Genomic DNA, 24,154 nt, shown 5'->3' with positions numbered 1-24,154 from the left:
CTGCAATCGACATGTAACGCGAGATGAGAGCAAATGAAATCAAATCGAAAGTATCAGTATTTTGACGCGTTTTGTGGGTTTTTCGGTAGGAGAAAAGAAGGATAGTAATAGTACTAGTAATCAAACATACTAGACAATGCGATGTAGAGCTATATTTTCCACAACACATTTATCGCATCACACAGGTTCTGTTTAGCACAGGAAGTTAATACAAGTGTATTGGAGCTGTGCAGGATTTATTCCGCCGAATCGAGCATAAATTAGTTCTTCCATGGTAAGCAAGCAATGAAACTTACGTTCGGGAGCAAAGCAGCGCGCTGGTTAGGGAAAGTGTGAAGTGTTTAATGGCGAATGTCGAGGCGCCATGCACACATTAACGGTCAAGACCGAAACCACCGCTCCTTATCACTTAATTGTACCATAGTTGTTTTATTCGCTAGTGTTACAATTATTGACCGTTTCAGGTCGTGCACATATAAGCAAGTACAATAGGCTAGTTTTATTGCAATTGATTAAAGTTTCTTTTACGATTCGTTCTACCACACTCTGTATATGTAATGCATAGAGAGAATGATGCATGTACATAAGAGGGCATCATAGTCATAGGGTTTTATTCGTTTCTCTGCCATTAATCGATCTTACCACGCGTCCAGTCCCACTCTTCACCTCTGTTTACTTAGCTCACGCTAGCCTTATTGTAGTAAAGCGACAAACGAAGTCACCACACACGAGCAAGGATGAAGACCGATGAAAGATAATAAATTGTCGAAAACAAACGATACGGTAGGGTTAACGAGCATTGATGGTAAAACGAAAAAGAGCTATATATATATATGCACGTATGTATATTTATAAGCTAATATATATACATATACACGACTGTAATAGGGAAGTAAAAGTTTAGTGGAAAAATGAAATATAATTGCTTATTAAAAAATGCATTATGAAGCTACATTTTCTTCCTGAGATCTACTGACAATCGCTAAAACTGCTTTACGAATTCTATCGGTTTATGCAAATATTGCAAGATAAGAGAAAATTCGAGGACTGGTGTGATACACAATCAATTTCATGAGTCCAACTGGAGATTCCAAAGCAGTACGTTTCTATACACCAACAGGTTTATCTTTTGCCTTTATCCATTTTGTTTTGTGTATGATGTGTTTGGCTGTTTTTGGACTCTATTAAAATATTGTTATAAACTTAGAAAAAAATTACTAGCCATGATTCTTATTGAAGTAGGAAAGCTGCCTCTTGGATTCGGGAGCTTTTAAACAGCTTTTATGCAGCGTAAATGCTACTTCGTGCATTAAGCATTGTTTGAATATTATAAATTCGTTTTATACAAGCTGTTGCGCAAAAAAGCTGAAAACTCAATTGTAACAATTGATTTCGTATCCGTTCTTATATATTCTTATATATTATATATAGCGGCGGACACTATTTTAATGTGATCTCGTTCATTCAAAGAGACGATCACTTTAAATAGTATTTGTCTTTATCTATTGTTTGTACGTTGGTTTATTACAGTTTTCAGCAAAAATGTGAATGTGAACTAAAATAGGATAAGGTAAAGTTCCTTGTTAAAACGTGAAAAATACAACAGGAAAGTATATTTCAGAGAAATTAGCAACACTTTTCACATGCGACCAAATTGCTATGAGACTGGGAAAACAAGCCGATTTGATTTTTTTCTCGCTTCATTTGCGTGTTTTATTAACTTTATTTCTTCTTAAAGCAATTGATTTTACCAGTTTTGTCCGCGTTTCAAATTCGCATAATTTATAAATGGAAAAGAAATAACCGTTCAATTAAACCACTGTCGAACACAAATGACAAAACAAGTGCAGGGCTGCCAACGGAAAAACCTGACAGCGTTGGCCGAAACGTCAAATGCCTTTCTTTTGGATTGTTCTTCCACATTGAACGATCTGCCGCGTGTTGTGCTCCGATAAAATGTAAGGAAATTACCGCTCGAAATTACTCCCTTTGTTCCAATTACACGTCGTAAAACGTTGCAATAAGTTGCTAGAACATGAATCTATATCCGGCTTTCCAAAACGCATCGTGCAGTGGCAAAAACTCCCGTTTGAAAATGGGATGTTTACTCCTCACCTCCGAGTCGCCGCACCAATGAGGCATCTTATGGTGTGGATAGTTCCTGCTCTCGTTTGATATGTGTGTGAAGCATTCTCAAGCAACTGATTGTACGAATCATTGGGTCTTGAGATAGATTCGTTAATTTACAATTATTGCAGCTTACGACGGCAATGCGTTCTAATAAACAACCCCGTTATATATGACGAGGCGCGCCGTGACGTGAAGGTAGCAAATTCTAACCTCATTTTTGCTCTGTTGGATGTTTTTCTTTTTCCAGAAGCAACCATGGCCGTACGACCAGCGTATAAACCGAAAATTGTCAAGAAGCGGACGAAGAAGTTTATCCGCCACCAATCGGATCGCTATGTGAAACTTGCGGTAAGTGAATCCCGTACTTGATACGGTCCGTAATTGAATGTGACATTTATGCAGCAGTGTTGGTTTATTCGGTTTGTTGTATTCTCTCGTTCGCTTTTTAGCCTAACTGGCGTCGGCCGAAAGGTATTGACAATCGAGTACGCCGTCGCTTCAAGGGACAGTACCTGATGCCCAACATTGGTTACGGTTCGAAGAAGAGCACCCGCCATATGCTGCCGACCGGATTCAAGAAGTTCCTGGTCCACAACGTCCGCGAGCTGGAGGTGCTGATGATGCAGAACCGCGTGTACTGTGCCGAGATTGCGCACGCCGTGTCGTCCAAGAAGCGTAAGGCAATCGTCGAGCGCGCTAAGCAGCTGGCTATTGCCGTGACGAACCCGAACGCCAGACTGCGTGCCCAGGAGATGGAGTAAGCCGCCGTACCGAGGGTGACGCTCACCTACTCCTGTACACTTGCTTTTGTCTATCGGTCGCTGCGTTTTGGTTTGGCGGATCTTATTATTCTTTCTTTGGAGGAAAGGATCTGTTTTGAGAAGTAATAATAAGAGCTATTACACTTAAAACAGCAAATCGGTGTATTTGTATTCGCAAGTGTATTGCGGGCTGAAATGAGAAAGTGGGCAACGTTGCTAGCAAAATTTGGGAAGTGGACAAACAGAGTTTATCGAATTTCAAAATATGAAATATATCTTCAGTATTCACTTGAAAGACAGAATCTTAAATTTGTCCGCAAAGCTTGCTTTGTGGTGCATATATTTGAACCTTAACATTACGTACAAATGCATATCTTAAATAGAAATCGTCCTTCCGGGTCTTATCAAGCGATGACAAATCTCCCTCAGATGATTAACTGCCTACTAGACCAAGATAATCGTCCATCAACGTTCCGATCGCAAACTGTGGAGGAGAAAAGCGAAATATTTAATCTAGTCTCTATCGGCTGTGCTGCCATTCGCATGTAATACTCACAATACCGGTTGCATCCACACGCGTTCCGACGATTTTGAGCCGAATTTTATCTTCCGCCGCTATAACACTTTCCCCATTGATCGCCCGATAGCACGGTGGCGCACCGTTTGGGCAGAACTGCATATCGGCCGGGATGGAGTGGTGCGAGATGAAGCAGGACAGTGGACCAATTTCAGCAAACATCCCGACCTTATTCACCTGCTTTACGGTCGCGTCCAACACCTCACCCTTGAACGGTCGGAAAACGATCGCTTTGTACTTGACCGGGTACACCACAAACCCTTGGCCCGGTTGTATCGTACCGGAACCGATGTCATCGATGGTGGTTACGGCAATCACGAACCCGTACTTCCCCGTGCAGGTACCCTCGACCTCGGTATAAAGCTTCTGTTTAACCGTTTCGATTAGCTGCGGACCGAAGTATCGTGGATGAAGCAGAATCTCATGTTCCAGCGATATCTACAACGAGCACAGTAATGCGGGTGAGTGTTGATTCCGAACGATTGCAAATCAAAATATGTATCCTTGCACGATTACTTACGTGGTAAAACATCGTTACGAGCTACGGACAAGAAGTACTATTCCGACCAGGAATCGAGTAAACCCGGAGCGTTTTGGCTGTTTGCGGAAATTTTATGTTTTGAACCAAAACCCGCTTCGGCTTGACAAGCGGAGCAAGCAACAAAAAAAAGTCACGCCGTGGCAGTGTTGCCAGACTTTCAGTGTTTTCGAATTTTCATATCCGATGCATCAACGTCAATTGGCACAGCATGCACAATCCTGGCATTGGAATATTTTCGATGTTTTTAAAGCTTGTTTTTCAATGCTGGACATTTTGAACAAAATTACTAAATGCAGTGCACTACACTTTACGTTGAAAATGAATATAAAGAGAAGTTCGCAAAATTACAGCATTTTCTGATTTGGCGAAATCTAGTACGTTTGACACTCCTGAATATTTAAAACAGCCAGTGATATGGCACATGAAACCATTTCCACAGTTTGTGTTTAGTAAAACAAACATTTTACGAGCTGTGAAAATTTACGACGATAATTACCGACTGTTTGAATGCTTACAGTTTTAACAGCCATCCGAGAAATGATTACGTTGGTTCAAATATCTCATTACAGAAAGATGTGTTTGCCACGTGGTCCAATATCGTTTTTGCTCTAAAACATCGTTTTTCAGTGCATTTCTTTCCTGTTTGTGTTTTGATAACGCTCAATAACCATAGTGGAACATTATATTTACTTTTCATTATTGTATAATTTGCAGAGGCATTTTTGTGTACAATATGACTTCCATTTATATTTGATTCGTTAGCTTTATTCTTCGCAGCTTGACTCAGTGTGTAGGTTAAAAGGCAGAGAAGCGCTTTATATTTGAACTCTGTACTTTGTAATTGTTTGCATTAACGTTGTTGATATCATACATAAAACACACGCACATACACACACACACACACACCTAATCAATAGCATATAGTCTATCTACGAGAAAAAAGGGCTGGTGTCGCCGTCCTAGACAGAGCCTTAGTAGGGCTAAGGAAGGAAAGATCAAAGCATCGAAACCATTTCATTAAAAAAATATATAAAAAACGATCTATTATTGAGGATTATTAGTTGTTCCGCAAGGGCATGATCAAATACACCATCCTACACGTAATTTCAGTTATATGATATTAATAAAATAGGATTGTTGTAAAATTAGCTTTAAAATTAATTATTAAAAAAATCATATCTAAGATAGAACGATATTTTAAAAATCTCACTTTGGAGTCGTTTCGCACTAAGAGCTCTCTCCGGTCTGGAGTACGAGTTAATTTGTAATACTGTTATTGCACACAGAACTAAGGAAACAAAACATTGACTAATGAAAACATTGGAACTGAGTAACAAAAATCAACAATATTACCATGATTCTAACAACTTAACCGGCGAGGGAAACTGAAACGGGCGGGGATATAAAATCTTACAATTAAAACAGACTTTAGAATATGAACAACACATTAAACACGATGAGGAAAGGAGCGTGGAACACGGCAAAAACTTCCAAACGAATCTAGTTAAAACATAGTTATATGTTAACGAATCGGAACTTAAAAACAAATCAAAAATAAACTAAAGGTTAATCTCTCTCATACACCCACATGCGGACACGGAAAGGAACATTAGAGATCCCACGAGAAGAGATGATGCTTCACGAGCATATCTCGCACACCGTCCTTAAGCGGTTGGCTTTGGACGGCTTCCCGTTTGGCGGGCAGTTCCCAGTTTGGGTTAAGGTTGAATGCAAACTGAGATAGTAGTCGTAGTTCGCATTTGATCTGCACCCATCCGGGCGAGTACACGAAGCTCCACGGTTGGTACCACTTCTGGACAATCTCGGTACAGCTGCACAGTGCCTCTAGCCACAGATGGAGCACCTGCTCGTTTAACCCGAGACAGATCAGTGAGCGTAGCTTCACGTCCATCTGGGCGTGAGCCGCATCGTGACTTTGGTTTACCGATTGCACACAACGGTAGAGCAGTTCCTCGGGTGTCAACACCTTGCCATCTTCATCCAGGCGATAGGTTTTGCACAACACCAGTCGTGAGTAAACGGATTCAAAATCCTTTTCGACTTCCCGCGTAGCGGCCTCCTCGATGAACAGCCACGGATGGCAGGGTCCACCGAGAAACGATGGACGCTTCATGCCGTGCTCGAGCACCTGCTTGACCGTTGGTGCTAGCGTACCCCGTACCAGATCCGTGACCGTCTCCGAGATCGCATCATCCCCGGCGCAGCTGTACTGCTTGCTCCGTTCGTCCAGCAGTTCGACGAATTTGGCCGGAAACCAACCGCGCAACCCGTTCAGCTCACCCACCCAACAGTGTTCGTCCTTCTGGCTCACGATTGTAATGATATCGTTCTTCCGGAAGCCCAGCTCGTCGTCGTCGTGCCGCTCGAAGTCATGCAGTGCCTTCGCCCGGCGGCTGCGTGTTCGCGACACGTTTATATAGTTCTCGTGATCCTTCGCATGGCTATCCATGCCGTAATCCGCTACCAGCTTGATATGCGCTGCCAGTTTCGGTTCGATGGCGAGAAAGTGACGTGCCACCTTGAGGATCGCTTCGCGCAGATCTACCAGCTGCTCCGTAGTGCGGATGTTTTTACACTTTAGCTCATCGTCCCCTTCGGTGCCGTTCCCAAACAGGATCGTTTGTAGCATGGATTTGGACTTTTTCATCTGCCGGCGGACGAGCTGCTGCTTGGGCAGGTTTGAGGCCGCCTCTGGATTACCCACCAACCCGCCCTGGTCGGCCATTAGATACGCGAGATGACGGCGGCGATGCGTTTCAATTACCATGGGCGACAGTGATCCACCAACGTCTAGCGATACCGCGAACAGATGTTCCACATCATCGATATCACCCGGTAGGTCAGACAGTGAGTTAAAGATTTGAGCCGAATTTTCCAGATTCTTCACGTTCGGTTCCTTGATCTTAAGCAGCCCGAGCGTCAGCTGGAACAGCACGATTGAACCATCGTAGAAGAACCAGTCCCAGATGCGCAGCAGTATCTTCATGTGTACGACGCTTGCAAACAGCGTCAGAAACCAGTGGAGTGTGATCAGGGACAGTTCAATGTCGTGGCTTTTGAGGGTTTCGTCCACCGCCGTTAGATAGTTTCCGATAAGTGTCTGCATCACGCGCTGATCGGCCTGGATACCGAGCAGGGTGGACGAGTAGTAGGAGGCCGGTAGCAGATCCTCCACTATCGTTGCCATCATCCAGAAGGAATCTTCCTCCTCGAGCAGCAGCAGCAGGGACGCCGCGATGACGCCCGTCCCCTGACAGTACCCTATATCCGGATAGAGCCAGGCGATTCCTCGTAGAATGCGCCGCAACCGCGGTACTCCCGTTCCGTTGAGCGAGCTAAAGCAAGCATTCGTGGGCATGATGCGCAGCAGATCCTTTTCGATTTGTTTCGACGTCATCAGCTGATCGTTGGAGGAGGCTTTTACGATTTCCTGATAGCTCGTTTCAGATTTAAGCTTTTTCTGTAGCGCACCGGACAGCCGCATCCACATTTGGGGCCGCAGCGAATGTGGAATGCCAGCACGCACCATCGACCGAAGTTTCTCCGTACGGGGCAGGACCACGTCAACGCTTTCCCACGTTAGCTCGGTCGCTTCCTTGTTGTGCGAGAACTCTAAATGGGCGATCCACTGCAAACGTTGGGCCGGATCTTCCATGAACGGTATGCTGAGCAGCTTGTTCGAGCTCGGTTCGGGACCGTCTTCTTCCTCCACGCGAAACCCAAACTCGTCGAACCGATAGTCGGGCTGATGGTTCGGTGGTTCGTCCGGATCCGGTTGGCCCAGTTTGGTTAAAATGTCTTGTGGCCACATCGAGGGTGTCAGGGCGGAGAAGGGACCACCTGCCGTAGGTCGGACACCTTCGGCGATGTGAAGCCCACCGAGTGCCAGTTCCACCATATCGGTATCATCTTCGGAGTTGGCAGTTTCGAGCTTTCGCTGCAGAGATACATAAAAAATCAGATTAGACAGTTCGCTCGATTGTTTGCACCATTCCCGTACCATATGTTCCTCTCTGCCAACGTAGCCTTCATGGTCGCGTGAACCAAAAAATGACATCGTCTTCACGCAAATGGATGTTTTTTCTCGGACGACTGTGACTGCGACTGGGACGCGAAAGCCTTGGGTAGGGTACGTACGTTTCCCAAGGTTTTCGTCACACTCGGTCAAAGAAAATTCCCACTAAAAGTACACTACGCACATATGGAACACTGGCACATCACACAATTTTTCCACCTTTTACCTCCTCCTTCCGACGACGACTACGACGACGAGAAATTCAAAACAATGTTGTTCAACCTACATTCAGTGGCTGGCAACCTAATTGTGGCACAGGTTAAAACAATTGGTAAAAGGCACTTTGAAGATAGGGAGCAGAAATAAAAGCGCAACAAATAAAAGGAAAATTATGTATTACTTAATAAATTCAAGTGTTTCCTGTGTTTAAGGCGAGAAATCTAAATTACTCGTTATTGTTAAACACTGATCAAACGAGTTGCATACGCCTGCATAGTGTTTCACTATCTGGACATGATTGCTGACAGTTTGCACAATTTCACATTTTTTTGGAATGTTGCATTCCCAACGAGCTGTTCGAATGGGGACGAAGTTCGAAAAAGAATCGAATAATATTATTGTTGATTAATTTACGAACAATATAGAGCAAAGGTGTTTAAAAAAGTAATACAGAACAATGAAGAGCAAATGTTGGCAGACGATGGCAATTTCGACCATGAGCGGTTTGGAGGACTCTTAGGCTGAGCACACACGGGACGTCCACGTCCTGCTCACGTCCACATGAACTTCGTGCAAAACCGAACATAAGCGCCAATCCTTTACCGTACGCATAAGCGAGACAGCGTTTGTCGTACGATCAGCCCGTATGCTCCATACGCGTCATTCAAATAGTTATTTCCGATTCCTTTTTCACTTCGTGCTTTGTGGAAGCGTCCACGACAGGACCCAATTTTTTCGAATTTTTGTATGACTTCGTGGACTTTAGACAGCGAGTGGACGTACGTGTGTGCCCAGCCTTAGAGCACATTAAGGCCGCGAAGTGGTTGTAGCGCCTGATTAGTAGAGAAGGACAAAGGTGAAGTACAAATAGTTTTTTCGTCAATTACCATAACACATTCCTGCAGATAAAAGTAGTCTAGTGCTTTATGTATGTTTTCATATCAAATTCTACATCTGGCAGGAATATTTTAGAACGACGGATCACTTTACATAAGGGATTCCAAAATGTATCTAACGGAATAGTTGCGATTCATGAATAACGAATAAATGGAAAATTGTTTCTTTTTATGATCATTTTCTTTGTCATGTTTTCAATTTGCTTTGCGCTTTCAATTACACTTGAATCGCGGACTACTCAATCTGCTTATGGAAACTTGCTTCCATGACTAATTCGATCACTTGTGCAACAAATACGTCCAGAGTAGCTTCAAGCTCTATGGGGAGAGGGCAGACTACAACAATCTTTTACCAGTTCAAAATGATATTTTTGATTGCGGACAAACGACCACTTTTTTTACACTTTTCAATAACTGATTTCTCACGGCCTAAATTTGATGATTGTTTTCCTCAACCGTTATTTTTTCAATATTTCCCCAAACGCTTCGTTGGGACGTATGTTCGAAGTTCGAAATAATACCCCATTTTCGATAAAGCTCGTGCCACGTTCGAAACGTTCGGGCACTGTTCGGCGGGTACGTTTATACTCGCCACCGGGTGCAATACTTGAGGTACCGAGCCGCGCCATCTTGTTGAGAAAGATATACACACGGACGCGAATCGTGAACAGTGCTTCGGACCGTGGAAGATCGCGCGTAGAAAACGGTGGGTGATCTCGTGTGCAAATTGTTCTTTCGCAACGGAAGAATAAGCGAAATCGCTTACCAAACCGTATCCAGCTGGAGTGTACGTATGTGCGCGATTGAAAGCGTGCCGAAATTTTCAACGCCCGCACTATCGTGCACCCCGTTTGTGTTCAGCGGGTAATGTTTGAGTATGTTGTGACGACGACGACGACGACGGCGGCAGCAGCGGCGACGGGTGTGTGCGCACAACTGTGTGCGTGTTAGTGAGAAGAGAAAGGGCTTCAACATCACTGCTTTGTGGGCGCGTGTTTGTGTGTGTGTGTGCGTGCGTATGTGTATTTCGGATGCTGGCGGATAAGCTCGAATGTTGTTCGCCGAACCAGCAAGCAGTAAATCCAATTTTGCTCGTGGCAAAATACATCCAACGGCCGCATTATCTATCTCGTTGGAAAGTGAACCCAGTGGATCTTTCGCCCTGCAATAAGTGAATATGGGCATGGAGCTGGGTGTGCGTGTGTGTACACCGGAATGAGTGGTTAGTACAAAATTTTCTTTAATGGTACCCTGCCTAAGTTGTGTTGCAGTGCGTTTTTCTCGTTGCAGTTGTAGAGGTGGGGTTGTGGAAATGCATGTCCGAAAGGCCCCGAGAAAAGCAATTTGCAAATTGTTAGTAAACAGGCAAAGGTGAACGCAAAATTGCCGTACCCTTCAATCCGTGGTTTGTCTGAATTCGGTCAATTCTCTTCAATTCCCCCCGGGAAGAAACCAAAAAAAGGGGCTTATGTTGCGTGCATGTGGTTGTGTGGATGCGTGTGTGTGTGTGTGTGTAAATACAGGAACAGAAGGAACGGAGTGTGTGTGAGAGAGAGCGTATGCGTGTGCATGAAGCGGGGAAGAGTGTAGGATTTAATGATGAGAGAGCAGAATGAGCGTGTGTGGTGCGCACGCTTGCCGTCTGTCGGCGCTCGCGATGCGTTCTTGCGTTCTCTTCCGTGCTCAGCTAAAACCAACTGTAGCGAATTTCTTTTGCCCCCCGCAACACTCCCCAATCCCTCAACACCTCAACACTCCTACCGGCCTTCACACGTTTCAAGCCCTTCCGTTTGCATCATCGACAACAACAACGATGGACTGATCGTGGTGGCGGTGACTACTGTCATCATCTTTTGCAGAGCACAAACACGAAAACAGTGTGACACTGCGCGGGTTGTTATTATTGTGTTGATGAAGCATGGTAAACGCTAGAGAGAGATAGAGAGCGCAAGAGAGAGGAACCGTCATGATGCGTTCGTTGCACCGAGTGTGATGTGCGTTCGGATGTCCGGTTGTGAATTGATGGTGGTTGCATATCGATGTTATACGCGGTGTACTTGATTCAACCAAGGTTTATTTCGAACATGCTTGCTAGATTGGTCAGCGCACTCTCTCTGATGTACGAGACACGGTAATGGCAGTATCCTATCGGAGTATGTAAAAACATCAACAAAACCCGGAGCATCGTCTCGTGTATCTTGGTGTTGTAATCCAAGCAATCTGTGTACGCGTTGCATTGAACGTACCAGTATCAGTAATTGTTTCCGTTTTACTTTTAGGATAATTCCTTGGATTTTTCCTCGTCTAATGCGGTTGCAGCAGCTGGCAGTGGGTTTTGGGAAAGTGGGTCGCCCAATTCCCAAGCCTCCGTATGGTGCATGCAGTAATGCCTTTCCCAAGGTCATTTACAAATCACCCATTAGAAGCCACCCTGCCTAACAACCCCCGTATGCTGCTGGGGATTCAGCCACTCCATCTCGGGTATAGGAGCAAATCAATTGTGTGAAAATTGTAGCCCATTCTTGTACATCGCCAGCGTTGCTTTTTGCCACCCAGCAGCGGGTCCGGTGGAGGAAATGAATAGCGGCTCCATTGATAGCCGACCCACAGTGCGAATGAGCGGCCCAAAGCGGAAGCGCTAGATCGTGGAAGGTGGATGGAAAGTTTTGCGCAACTCTCGCAAGCTTCATGGGGCACATGATCTACCACTAAAATAGCACCAGCACAAGCGTCACGCAATGTGAACTGAGTTCGAGTTTTTGCCTGCCTTAGATTGCTGGCAGTAGTGGTGCGCGGATGATGATGGTAACACGGTACGTTGCCATGTTGGTGCCTCCACACATCTCACTTTCGGCTCACGATCGTGTGTGAGGTACCGCTTCTCATGCTCGCCTGCAATAAATGCCATGGTTTCCCATAAGGGAAGGTGTGGGTACCCTCGATGTCTATTGAAACGTTTAATATGACCGCAATATGCGACTGTGGGGCCCACACACACACACAAACATACCACATGTACGCAAAGTTCCGGGATGTTTCAAATTTCATCAAAATCTTGCTTTGTACCGTTGACGATGGACAGAAATGTACGTAGTTGTTTTGCAAGATGTAGAGCAGTATTGGGCGCGCCTTACTGTTGGTTGCATTCCAATAACTCCGCGTTATGCGGAACATGTCGAGTGGAGCAATAGTGCAAGAATTGCATTCTTCTCGAACCGGAACCGGGCGGGCCTCGATATAACGTTCTGTATTGGCTCGTATGAGCGCGGGTGAAGATGAATTTTTGTGAAACCTTGCCCACTCTTTCCATTCCATCAATGGATGTCTGTGTCTCGCGCGCCCTTTCTCTCTCACGCTTGGGTCACTCTTCATCTCTTCTCTCAAAAGTGCATTTTTGCTCCGCTTTTCGGATGCATCCGATTCAAACGCGCATCCAACGGTGCCTCGGTTGTGCGGGGGCGCTGGTGGAATTCGGTAGTAGGCGCTGACACACTTGAAATCAGCAGCAGAGTATGCAGTGAAACCCCATACCCTTTCCATCCCCCCTAGTCCCCCTCCCTCCCTTCCTATCCACACCAATCCGAGCTCTAGAGAGGCTTCTTTCTCGTATGCGACGGGGCGTTTCTTCCCTTCAATTGCATGGTCTATTTCGGATGGTCTGGTGTCTGGTACCGTAAATCGGCAAACGTTAAGCAGTTTGCGTTTTTTTTTCTCGCTCCCGTTTGTGATGCCTTTTTCTGTATGGTCTGCTCTCGGTTGTGTTTTTTTCTGTCTTTTGTTTCGTCTCATTTCTCTCTCTCTCTCTCTTTCTCTCGGTGTCTGAGTTTTTAGATTGAACAGCTAAATTTTATTGCACTCCTCATTTGCTTCCCGAAGCACTTTTTTTTTGCTATGAAGTTACTGGTAGTGCGTTGGGTGGACTGCATCGAAAGAATGCAACTTAATGCAATGTAGGTGCGTGTTGATGTGGGGAGCACATCATATATGGAAATGGCTGGGAGGTACATGCAGGATATGGGCGTCATTAAGTAGCTAGTTTTATATCGTGTCTCAGACATATTGCCATTGAAAGTATCGGTGTCTGTCAATGATTTCTTGCCTTATAAACGGGCAGCTTCGCATAGAACAATGTTAAAATAGCGAAATATTAGCCTTGAGTCTAGTGACATTTGCATTGTTGGACGATTTCAAGGGGAATTGAACCTCAGTGAATTGGTGGCAATGGAGCGAGCTAGCTGACAAGCATGATCTATGGGTGAGCTAGTTCCGACAAGATCCTTAGCTCACAATTTGTTTTACTATACAGTTGGATTGTGAGTTATTGTTGCGAAAGCTCGCGATTGAAAATTTCTCGCATTAGGTTCGCCTCAAGTTCTTTGGCTCATTAAACACAAATTTAGAATTACATGATTTGTCCGCGATTAATAATTATCTCACGAAGAATAACTCTTAATAGAGTTGGTATAAGAGTTCACTCTTTGGTGTAACTCACCCACTCGGAATCAATTTGTTATTTTTATCCCTAAACCAAGGCTTCCAAGAAAAAATAAATCAATCTTGAAATGTAGAGATATAAACAATGGTATTACCTATACTAGGTTATGTTTATGCCGATATATTTGAAACTTTTTTGTCGTGTGTTTAATTGTTTAAAAAAATCCCACAATTGAAGGAGGGAAGCGTTTCGTATTTCGCTACACATACACTTTCAAAAAAATGTTACTCGCCCAGTCGCCTGCCGGAAGTAGAAGTCGCAACACCGGTAGAACCGGTGCTGACGATGACGAGGACGACGACGGATGGCTCCGTTCCAAATGATCCATGTAACAGGTCATTTGAGAATGTGTTACGCTAGATTAACCTTCGTCCAACAGACGGCTAGAAACCTTCCTCCCATTTGGCATTGGCCGAAGCGACGTCAGATGTTCCAAAGTATTTTGTCATCTTGGTGCGACCGTGCGGCTACCAGCAAACGCGTGTCCACACGTGTGTTGGGATCTCCGCTTGTCACGCAATGCTGGGCGCCTCCATTACGGTCCTGCAATGCAACGCCGCACACGCGTGTGTGCGGTGCTGGTAGGAACAATCGTTGCTGCATGGGTGAATTTTAACCGATGGCTTAATTTTGCGTGACAACAGCTTCTTTTTCGGGTATGCGATGGATGGGCATGCTTACACGAAAATTATAACACTTGAATCTTGAAGGAGTAATGGAAAAAAAAACACAAATAAAACCTTTATTTAGGTAAAATAATGTTTCATCCATGAGCCAGGTTAAAGAGGGAAATTTTTCGTGAGTTCCCGAATCATTGACGTGATTAATGTATCTTGTTGTGCAAAGGGAGACTCTCGTCCTTCATGCGCCGCCCTGGTACACACGTGTGAAAAGAGCAGTGGAAAAATGGGAACAAATGCGCTACTTGTCCTTCAATTCATAGTTTGGTAGATAAGGATATCCATATCCAACGCCAATTTCATCGATCTTGTGCTTCGGTGCTTCGGTTTATCTACAGCGCTCCCTTTAGATCGGCTTCCATCGAAATGGTACGGATTTTCCACACGGATAATTGTTCCGCCTAACTACTAGCGCACCGAGCAATAAGGCTTTTCGGTGTTTTTTTTTTGCTTTGCATTTCGACAGAAATTACACACATCGATGAACCATGAAGCAAAGATGGTAATCCATGGGAGTCTTTATGCCCGTACTTATTGCACCATTATCGTTGCAGCAACTGAGTATGTTACGGCGGTGAATGTGAAGCTGCATTACGGGTTGACACAAATTTCACGCCGAAAACGGCAAAGGATTTAATCCCTTAAGTTAAAAAATAAATAAATTTGGTTAATTATTTTTAAGTTATAATGTAAGGATTGTTTTTTTTTATAGAAATATTCAACCAATTCGAATTACATTACAATTATCAGTCTGGTTTGGAAATTTTCTTTAATTAATAGTGCTCAAACGGTTGTTATTAGAGGTTTTACTAAGTTCGTGCCATTTCGATAGCAAATTTCACTAACGATTTCATGCTATTTTCGATAAAATTCTGGTGTTGGAATGTTCAATGTTGAGATATAACAAGCGCATAATGAACTAACCAAAATATTGGAAATCACTCCGCCAACCATTTGCCATCGTTTGAAAGCAGTGAGAATGATCCGCAAAGTGGTGAGAATATAGTCCTGTATGGACTTATTGAATAACAACGGATGAAATAACCAATTGTTCAGATCAATGGTGATTAAAAACGGCACAAACTTATCGACACTACCAACAGCTGGTTTTAGCCTTATCGCTGCTTGGAATCGTTGCAGTTGCACTTCACCACACTCAGTGTTTGCACCACACTACATCCTATGGCGCACATTCTTTTCCGCAAATGTGTTGGTGGCAAAGATGCTTCCCCATATGAGTGCTTCCGACGTTTGCAAGTGTACGCGTGCGTAACCGTAACCGATCGGATGATGGATCGTTGGATTATCTGGTATGATTTGTTTTGTTAAAATATGATCTGTGTTTTGTCCAACCCGGACCGGACGTTACAAGCGGTAGGCGATCTTGCATTGTTTGATGCTGATCGAAATCCATGATTTGCACACCACCGCCGCGACATGATCGTCATCAGGTGCAGTTTTTTTTGCAGTGCAGAGAGGATAATCATTAATCGATGGGACAGTTTGGAGGGTAGTTGAGAAGGCAAGGAGTGGAGGGGGGTGGAGGGTAGTGAACAAGATTGAAATGTAAATAATCATAGGCATCAAGCGCAGGTTGCTATGACGATAGCGCATTTACACTCCCTACGCTAATCCCCGATTGCTTACAGCGAGAATTTGCTGTTGCTTTTTTTGCGCTTTTATTGCCCTGTCGCGCGGTGGGGATTTGGTGGGGAGATAGCCGGGTATAAAGACGCGACCGTTGTAAACAAAGTTCACCCTGCCCGGATGGGACGATGGACTTGGAAAAGGGCTTTGAAACGATTCCACGAACTAATGCAGGCGCGTGGCACGTTAGAAGTAGGTCAAACTGTTGTTAGCTGATCGAGCATTCATTTTGATTTCTTGTTCTCTTTAGTGACTTATGGTTGATGTAATAGAATTTCGCATCTTGCTTCAAGATAATTTACTTCTTGGCGTTGTCAACACTAGAACTAACCATAGCGTGCAACGTGTTTTTGTTTGCTTAGTATCTTGGAAGGGTTGGATTGGAAGAAAGGTGGAAAACAGTGTACATATTTTTTTGGAACAGAACAGATATATAAACATCATGAGTCAACTACGATAGATTTGGTTATCCTCCAAAAAAAGGACACGTAACAAAACGTAACAACGATAGTGACTCATCCGGTAATTCTAGGGTTAACCCGGCATTAAACTGTGTAATTTGCAATAACTATACTTAACTTGTAAATATACGAGAATGTGTAAACAAATCAACCGAATCCTAATCCGTTTCTTTATCTATTTTCTTCTTTGTTTGTAGATTTTACACCACCAACACAAAGGAACCAACCTTATGGCATTCGCTGCACAATTACAAGTCAGAACAGAAGAACGTTTCTAATAAACTTCCTCATCTGCTGCTACAGTCTCTCTCTCTCTCTCTCTCTCTCTCTCTCTCTCTCTCTCGCTCTCTCGCGCGCAGTCTCGCTCGTTTTCACGCGGGTGCCTGTTGATTTTCCACTGACTAATTCCGGCATTTCTGCCATTGTGCTCGCCAAATACACATCCTTTCTGTATGAAACCGACGTCGCCGGTGGTGGAAAAGTTTGCTTCTTTATTGCGTTACCACCGGGCGAGGACACGCACACACCACAGCGCATCAAAGATTACGTAGTGAAACTGTCCTTATTGTGGGTTGTTCTCCATAACTTTAGGAGGGAGAGAGAGTGTCTTTCTTCGAGGGTTAAGCCCAAATGAACGCGTGCAATTGTATGGTTCTAAAGTTTTTAATTACCCGGGCAGTGTATTGTTTCCTTCGCTTCCCCATTGTGTACAGTGTGCTAATATTGTGTTGTGTTGTTTTCTGTTTTCTATTTTAGGCTCTTACAAGTGTAATAAATAATCTGAAAGCTGTCCCGAAATGCTGTGTGAAATGTGAGCTAGAAAAGCGAAGATCAATAGCAGCAGAGCCGGCAAGGAAAGTGGTGGAAGAGGGGCACATCGGTGGGAAGTAGTGGAAGAAGTGGTCGTGATCGGCCGAAAGCATAAAAATAATTCGCAAATAATCAAGTGGTGTCGTTTTGCGAGCTGCCGGTGTTTATATGCCTGATCGGTTATTCATCGCAGTGCAAGTGATCCAGCAAGGTTGAAGCATCCTTTAAATTAAGTTATTTTTTGTTTTAATTTTATGTTTGGTTCTGTTTGTCAACAAAGAAAACAGAACGTGTGTGAGTGTGTGTGTGTGTGAGTGCCCTTTGTGTTCTGGTATGTGTGGTGGTGCGGTGTGTTGGCGCGTGTGTCTGCCAGGGGCATGATAGTTACCCCTCGATTGGCTTCACGACTCAATACTAGCGAGGGCGGTATCGGTGGTGGTCGTTGCCATCGTTGCAACGCCATCGATTCCATTACCACCACCAGTGGCGGCAGCAACAGCAACAGTACGGATCGTTACGACGAACGTACCCTGTACGAACAACGTGCAACCGGAACATCGCGTCGGGGCAACGGTAACATCTGCCGCAGCAACTTGTTGATCGGTAGTGACAGCGGCGTACCGTTCGGCGATACCATCACACTGCACCAGACTGCGGTCGAAGGACAGGACGTGCTCGGGAAGGGCATAATTCGGAGAGCGAAGGTGGAAAGTTTACCGTGCGGTGGCAGTTTCAGTTGCAACACACTAACGGCGGCAGCGATCGAAGATCGTTCGGCAACTGGGTACGGCGATCGTTACCCGGCCAGAGCACAGCAACCGGTCGACCGGTCGAGCGGTGGTGCGGGCGCAGGTGACGTGTTCGGCGGTGGGATTTCCGCAACCGGCAACACGTACCGAACCGGCGCAACGGAAGAAGCGGCGGCAACGTTTGCGGAAGTTGCACGTCCCGGTGGTGGCAGTGCGGTTGGCAGAGAAGTAGCGGCGGGATACGAAGGGAGTGTGGGTGGTGGTGGTGGCGGCGGAGGAGGTATCGGAGAAGGACGAGTGAGACGCGGTTCGACGACGAACGCCCAACGGCAGCAGCCACAGCAGCAGCAGCAGCAGCAGGAACCGCTGGTGGATCCGAAAACGGCCAGTGGCGATAGTGGTGGTGGCGGTGGTGGTGGTGGTGGAGGTGGCGGAGGATTGGGCGGTGGTGGCGGTGGTGTTGGGTACAGTGAAGCCGCAGCGCTGCAAGAGGGCGTACACATCGTGCTGCCGGTGGCCTCGTACGTTGGGGTAGTGGGAAGCGGTCGGTCCCAGTACGGGCAGGGTGTTGGAGAGTCCGGTCCGGCAGTGGACGATCCGATCGGTGGGATTGTGGTAGTGCAGAGCGGTGACTGTACCAGCAGTGCCGGTAGTAGCGGCGGTGGCAGCAGCGGTGCAGACGGTGTTGGGGGCAGTGGTATTATCAGTGGCAATAGCGGTGCTGGCAGTAGCGCTAGCTGCAGCAGTACGTCGAGCGGCGGTAACGGCATTGCCGGTTCGGTGGTGGTGCCGGAAGTGCTCGGCGGTAGCTCACAGTACGGTTCGATCGGTACCGGGCGGGGGGAAGCGGGTCGCGACAGCAAGGATCGGGAGGACGAGGGTGGCTCGAGTGGGAGCGGGGGGAGCGGCAAGCGCATCCTTGCCGTGAACCGGAACATCGACGATCTGCTGTTCGGCAGCGATCTCGACTCGCTGATCAACGACAATATCATTTATGGCTTCAAATCGCTAAAGGTGAGCCGTGCCCAGTCACAGGATCAGCTGGACTATCAGCAACAGCAGCAACAGCCGTTCTATCATCATTACCATACGAATCCGCTGCATTTGCAACAGCATTTACTGCAACAGCAGGTCCCGAACACCACGACAACGCTCGGCTACCAACCGTACCAGCCGCAGCAACCACCATCGCAGCACCTTCATCCCGGTCATCATCAACAGCAGCAGCAACAGCAATCACACATTAGTCACTGGATTGAATCGGAAATTAGAGCAAGCGCCAGTAGCAACAGCAGCACCATGTTGGCCGATAAAGCGAAACAGAAATGTAAGTATCAGTTTTTGCTTCCGATTTTATTCCGAACAAAGGGCAAATAATGTGAACATGACATCGGCCACCTCTGTAGGACATAAAAAAATTGATGTATTTTTTAATAATTTTATGGAAGCTATTGTTGATTTTTTTGCTTTTTATTTGCTTGAAGCCCCTGCTCTAAACTAACTGAGCTGATCAATTTCAAAATGCTCACGCCTGCGAATCCTCGTCTATCGTGGGGATCTTGGGGGAATGTTGATAACTTCACGCATTTATAAGCCCTCCGAGGGCAATGAATCGTGGAGCTGATCATCTAATAATGACTGTTACCCAAATCTCCTCTATTGCCTATTCTTTTCCCGCAACTTAAACACATCTCAGTTCGCAAATGCTCAAAATTACGCGTCCAACATTATACGCAGCAAGGAAAGGGTACATAATTCTTACGCCTACACGCTACTCGAAGCTTCCTCCGTGCGGTAAAGAGCTACCAAAGCAAAATGCCTAGCTGCCGGTGTCTGGACCGTGCGTCTGGGACAAACGGACTATTCTCGGTGGTGTTCCGTGCTCGGTCAGCCTGCCACTGTGTTTTACCGAGCAACTTTCTTCATGGTGCAACAAAAAAAGCAACAAAAAAAAACTCCACCAATGAATCGCCCCGGCTCTTGCAGACATTTTCCCTTCTTCCCGAGCGACACGGCTGACGGTCCTGACAGGCCGAATTTTCCGCCAAAGTTCTTTGAACTGTAATTAAAACGCATAAAAACGTTACGACGAGACCTGGCCGCGTGTCGGTGCCTGGCGGGTGTGTTTTTGGGTGGAAAATTACCAAACTCCATCTCGAGGGTATTAGCATGTGTTTTTTTTCTTTCTCGGGGGTGTTGTGTGATGGAGCTTTCTCTACCACAACACTGTGCACCCAAATACCGCCCCTGCAACACACACCAGGCGGACACATCAGGCGAGTTTCGTTATTTGTTGTACAAGATTTTCTTCCACCGACTTACTCCACCGTCGTGGGCCGTAGTAAAATGGGTCCATTATGGTCGTTACGCCTAGGGCATGGTCCGGGGGAGGATTTTACCTTTCGGTTTAATTGGAACCGGCCTTTCAACGATATAATGTTTCCCGGGAGAACATTTTGCCCGCGAGCGAGCAAATCATAAATCGAGTATCTAATCAGTAAAACGTTTCAATCATGTTGCACTATTTCCGGTGGCTTTACTTTAATGAAGGACCCGGTAAGTAGCAATACTTAGTCAAATGTGCCCGGTTAAGAGTGAAGGTAGAAGTGAGAATAATAAAATTGGCATTTAAAGTTCGTTATCTGATTGGTAACGTTGGTATGGTGCGGAATCTCCGAATATCAGCAGTCAATAATGTTTCATCACTAAACATACGTTGATTGGAATGATTTATACGTGTCGAAAAGAGCGATCATTCGGTGACGCATGTAAAAATACTCGCATCGGTTAAATTTTTATCGTAAAGCCAGATAAAAAGACGGGGAAAGCTGTAAAACAATTGCACACAAAAAAAACCCCGTATCTCTTTATTATTCTCACCCTCATAAACTGGATGCTGCTGATATAATATCCTTACCCGATGCCACCAAGTCACCGGAGAGCTATTCTTCCGTAAACAAAGACAACCAAGAAAGCCGGCCCGAGACCTGGGGTGTTTCTTTGTGTGATTGGTTCTTTGCTACCCGGCGCCAAACCCTTTCTTCCATTTACTTTCCTTTGCCAAAGGAGACATAAGAAAGGAGGCAAAGGAGGAAAATGGGCTTTCTCTGTGTGTGTGTTTTTTTCTCTCTTCATATCCATTTGGTGACACGCGTCATCGTTGCGTCCTTGTTACTAACCTGCATCACTTCGTACCGGGAATTCCAACGACGGTGTGCGGTAATCTCTTTGTGTTGGGTGTGTTTTTTTGAGCGTTTGATGCTTGAATTGAATAGTAAACCGGGAACATCATCATTTGGTCTGACGCTCCTGCTCCACCATGCGTCTCCATTAGTCTGCTGCAACAGCAATGGAGGCGCCTAGTAACTCGCCGAAGCAATGTCGTTGGATCGTTTTGTGGTGCGATGTGATGTTCATTCGATTTCGATTTGTTTTTATGCCTTTCGTACATCTAATCGCTTTATTAATTTACTTATTTATTTATTTAATTTAATTTAGTATACACAACTGAATGGCACTAGTGGCTGGCACTGCTCATTATCGTTTGCCATTTCGCACAGCATGGCGATAAGAAATATCCGCAAGCGTCTTACACGCCAACATTGTATAATGAGTGTGGTCGGGTGTCACAACAATTTTATTTTATTGCCCCACTGTAATCTGCTTCGGAATTATCCCGCGCTTCCAAGCAGCGATGGAAGAATGCATCAAAGTTCGGTGCAATTGCTGTACGCCCGAACTGCCATCACTGACAACAATGTCGTGGGGAAATGTATACGCTTGTCGGTGTAATAAAAGCAGAAATAGTGTGCTGTTCGTGCTACAAATTTCATCGCACCCTACACGGATGCTACATTATGCATCCCTATTAAACTGACACTTTAATCTTATGACGGATAACTTTCGTTTCCGTGTTATTGTAAATCGATTGTAAGAAAATCTCCCGAAAATGCTGGCCGTGAAGTTGACGGAGTTTACTGAGTCAGCTTGACGGCGTGCCGTCTGCAATGTTATAATCTGCCGTGTCCAGTACATTGGTTCAGCTGAGGTAACGTTACGAGCTCAATAACTGCTCTAGATAATTTAGCTAAATAAATTAGTTCAGTATGTAGTTAATGATATTTTCATAGACTCTTCATGTGCTTCGTTAGAAGCTCTGTATTTCTTTTAATACTTTCAGTTTTCTTTCTTTCTTTCAAAAAATCTTTCGAAGGTGTATGATATCAGCTTAAAACTTGAAAACCGACACCGTTTCTTAGCAAAAGTTCTGATAGGGCCCCTTCACGTTGTTTACTGTTACGTTAAAGCAATTCACTAGAGACAGCAATACCTTCAAAGTAATTCCCGAAGTGTAACTAATGTTGCATTTGTGTGTCACTTGCCGGTACCATTCCCATTAGTTCACTGGGGAACGTCCCATGAATGTGCAACTAACACTTCATTGTGCAACACGGTGTGTGGTTTACAGTAATGCTCCTGTTTACTGCAACGCATCATCACCGCAGATCGTACAGCGCGCCTTTGTGCATTTATCTTAGCCGCCATGTTCAGCCGGACAGGTACCGTCGCGGTCGCACACCTATCGCCCAGCCGACCTTATCAGCTGTCACTTATTGCGCAATAGCGGATAGCGCGCGGAACACTTGACACACGGATGTCGACCGCAGACCGCCTCCCCGGCCTGATGCGGCAAGGTACGCCGCATCACCGTCCGTTGACGAGGTACCGATCATACCTTGACGCCCATTGGGAACATGCAGTTCGGTATTTTTTTTACCTCAATTCCTCGACGACGGGCTCCTATTTTCGGGGGACTTCACACACATAGGCGTTTTTAGGGTCTGCGGTGGATCGCTTCCAACCGAACGACATCCAAATGCTGCCGTGAGCTTATCAGTAGCCGTTCAGGCAGAGCATGTGAATACGTTTGAATTTATGACGCGGTTGGGCGTTGGGGCCGGGGAGTGGAACTCCGTCGTACCACCGTACCGCGTAAGGTGTAAAGTGTATTTGACTGCGTGTGGGTTTGTTTCGTAGTCTACCAGAATTGCCCCACCGAAAGAGCTTCTTCTCGGTGTTGTGTGAGGCAGGATGGGACAGTTGAAACACATTGGAAAAGATGAAGTAACCGGTCGCTTATCAGGCCGCTTCCCATGATTGTGACGTGACACAGTTCGCGGGAAATTTCGGTCACGGTCGCACGAACCTGCACACCCTTTACCTGGCTGCGCCGGCACATGAATGCGGTGATTTATTGCATCCGATTGACGTGCGCCTGTTTTCGGTGGTTTAATCTGCCAACCGACTTTTTGCCGTCTCACTGAGAGTACGCTTCCTTTCCAATTCTATCGTTTTCTGTTGTGTTATTGGATGTTTTTTTACACTTAACTTTAATAACCTCTAAGGGCCTGCCATTTCTGGCTTTCTTTTAGTCTGTTTACCCGTTGCTGGATAGTCAGTCCTGATTACGGGGGATCGGTCCGGATGGGATTTTGGTCCGGTCCGTTCGTGTGAAGACCGGCGCCGCTACCAATACACCACCGAGCCGCCCCGGTTAACATTACTTTAAACTGCTTTAAACCTGTTGTTCTTTTGATTGATTTTAAAGTGAATGTTTGAGCATGATGCGGACATTAGTAATTAAAGCGAAGGCTTTATTTTAATTGATTAATGCTTACATTTATATGGACATTTGGACAGCAAATATCTTGTTTTATAGCTTATGTTTCCTTTTCCCCTTGCAAACGTCACACACACACGCACTGTAACTGGTGCAACCCCGGCGTAACAAAAATAACATCCACATTTAATGGGTCAACCCAATACGCCGTGTTTGTTTTTGTTACCTTTCATTCCGTACGCGATCAACCATCGTCGTCACCGGTTCGTTGGCCGTTTTAACAGCCGGGTGTAGAATTTCGGCCACGATATCCTATAATTAAATCAAGTAAAGCTTTTGCACGTAAAGATCCGTTGCTTCCGTTTCATTTCTGAGTCCGGGATGAAGGAATGTAAACGGAATGTGGAGACACATGCAACAATGCAACAATTTAACAGGTAGCGCATGCTACCAACTCACGTGACCTTTTGTTTAGACCAGATTTGTTTAGTAAAAATTGTTTGCTTACCTTCATTACTGTCAACAGTTTGCG

General features: G+C 45.4%; 4 protein-coding genes across 4 annotated transcripts in view; 2 read left to right on the top strand and 2 right to left on the bottom strand.

Moving 5' to 3' along the window:
• The first annotated feature begins 2,385 nt into the window (after positions 1-2,385).
• Positions 2,386-2,891, top strand: LOC128710383 (60S ribosomal protein L32). Its single transcript, XM_053805434.1, has 2 exons — positions 2,386-2,478; positions 2,580-2,891. The coding sequence occupies exons 1-2, from the start codon at positions 2,386-2,388 to the stop codon at positions 2,889-2,891; spliced, it is 405 nt and encodes a 134-aa protein (XP_053661409.1).
• A 433-nt stretch (positions 2,892-3,324) lies between these two features.
• Positions 3,325-4,000, bottom strand: LOC128719929 (DNA-directed RNA polymerase II subunit RPB7). Its single transcript, XM_053813571.1, has 3 exons — positions 3,989-4,000; positions 3,448-3,906; positions 3,325-3,375 (listed from the first exon to the last, which is right to left on the bottom strand). Exons 1-3 carry the CDS (start codon positions 3,998-4,000, stop codon positions 3,325-3,327), a joined length of 522 nt encoding a protein of 173 aa, XP_053669546.1.
• Positions 4,001-5,618: 1,618 nt separating this feature from the next.
• On the bottom strand, positions 5,619-8,087 carry LOC128708474 (small G protein signaling modulator 3 homolog). Its single transcript, XM_053803453.1, has 2 exons — positions 8,031-8,087; positions 5,619-7,967 (listed from the first exon to the last, which is right to left on the bottom strand). The coding sequence occupies exons 1-2, from the start codon at positions 8,085-8,087 to the stop codon at positions 5,619-5,621; spliced, it is 2,406 nt and encodes an 801-aa protein (XP_053659428.1).
• A 9,543-nt stretch (positions 8,088-17,630) lies between these two features.
• Positions 17,631-24,154, top strand: part of LOC128709232 (serine/threonine-protein kinase minibrain) — a 39,761-nt gene continuing 33,237 nt past the window's right edge. Inside the window, exon 1 of the mRNA XM_053804217.1 lies at positions 17,631-19,329. Within this exon, the coding sequence (XP_053660192.1) occupies positions 17,631-19,329 (1,699 nt within the window). The remainder of the gene's footprint in view (positions 19,330-24,154) is intronic.

This window comes from Anopheles marshallii, chromosome 2 (genome assembly GCF_943734725.1).
Source record: "Anopheles marshallii chromosome 2, idAnoMarsDA_429_01, whole genome shotgun sequence".
Taxonomy (NCBI): Eukaryota; Metazoa; Arthropoda; class Insecta; order Diptera; family Culicidae; genus Anopheles; species Anopheles marshallii.
Note: the sequence above shows the minus strand (reverse complement) of the source record. Positions and strands in the feature narration are given on the sequence as shown.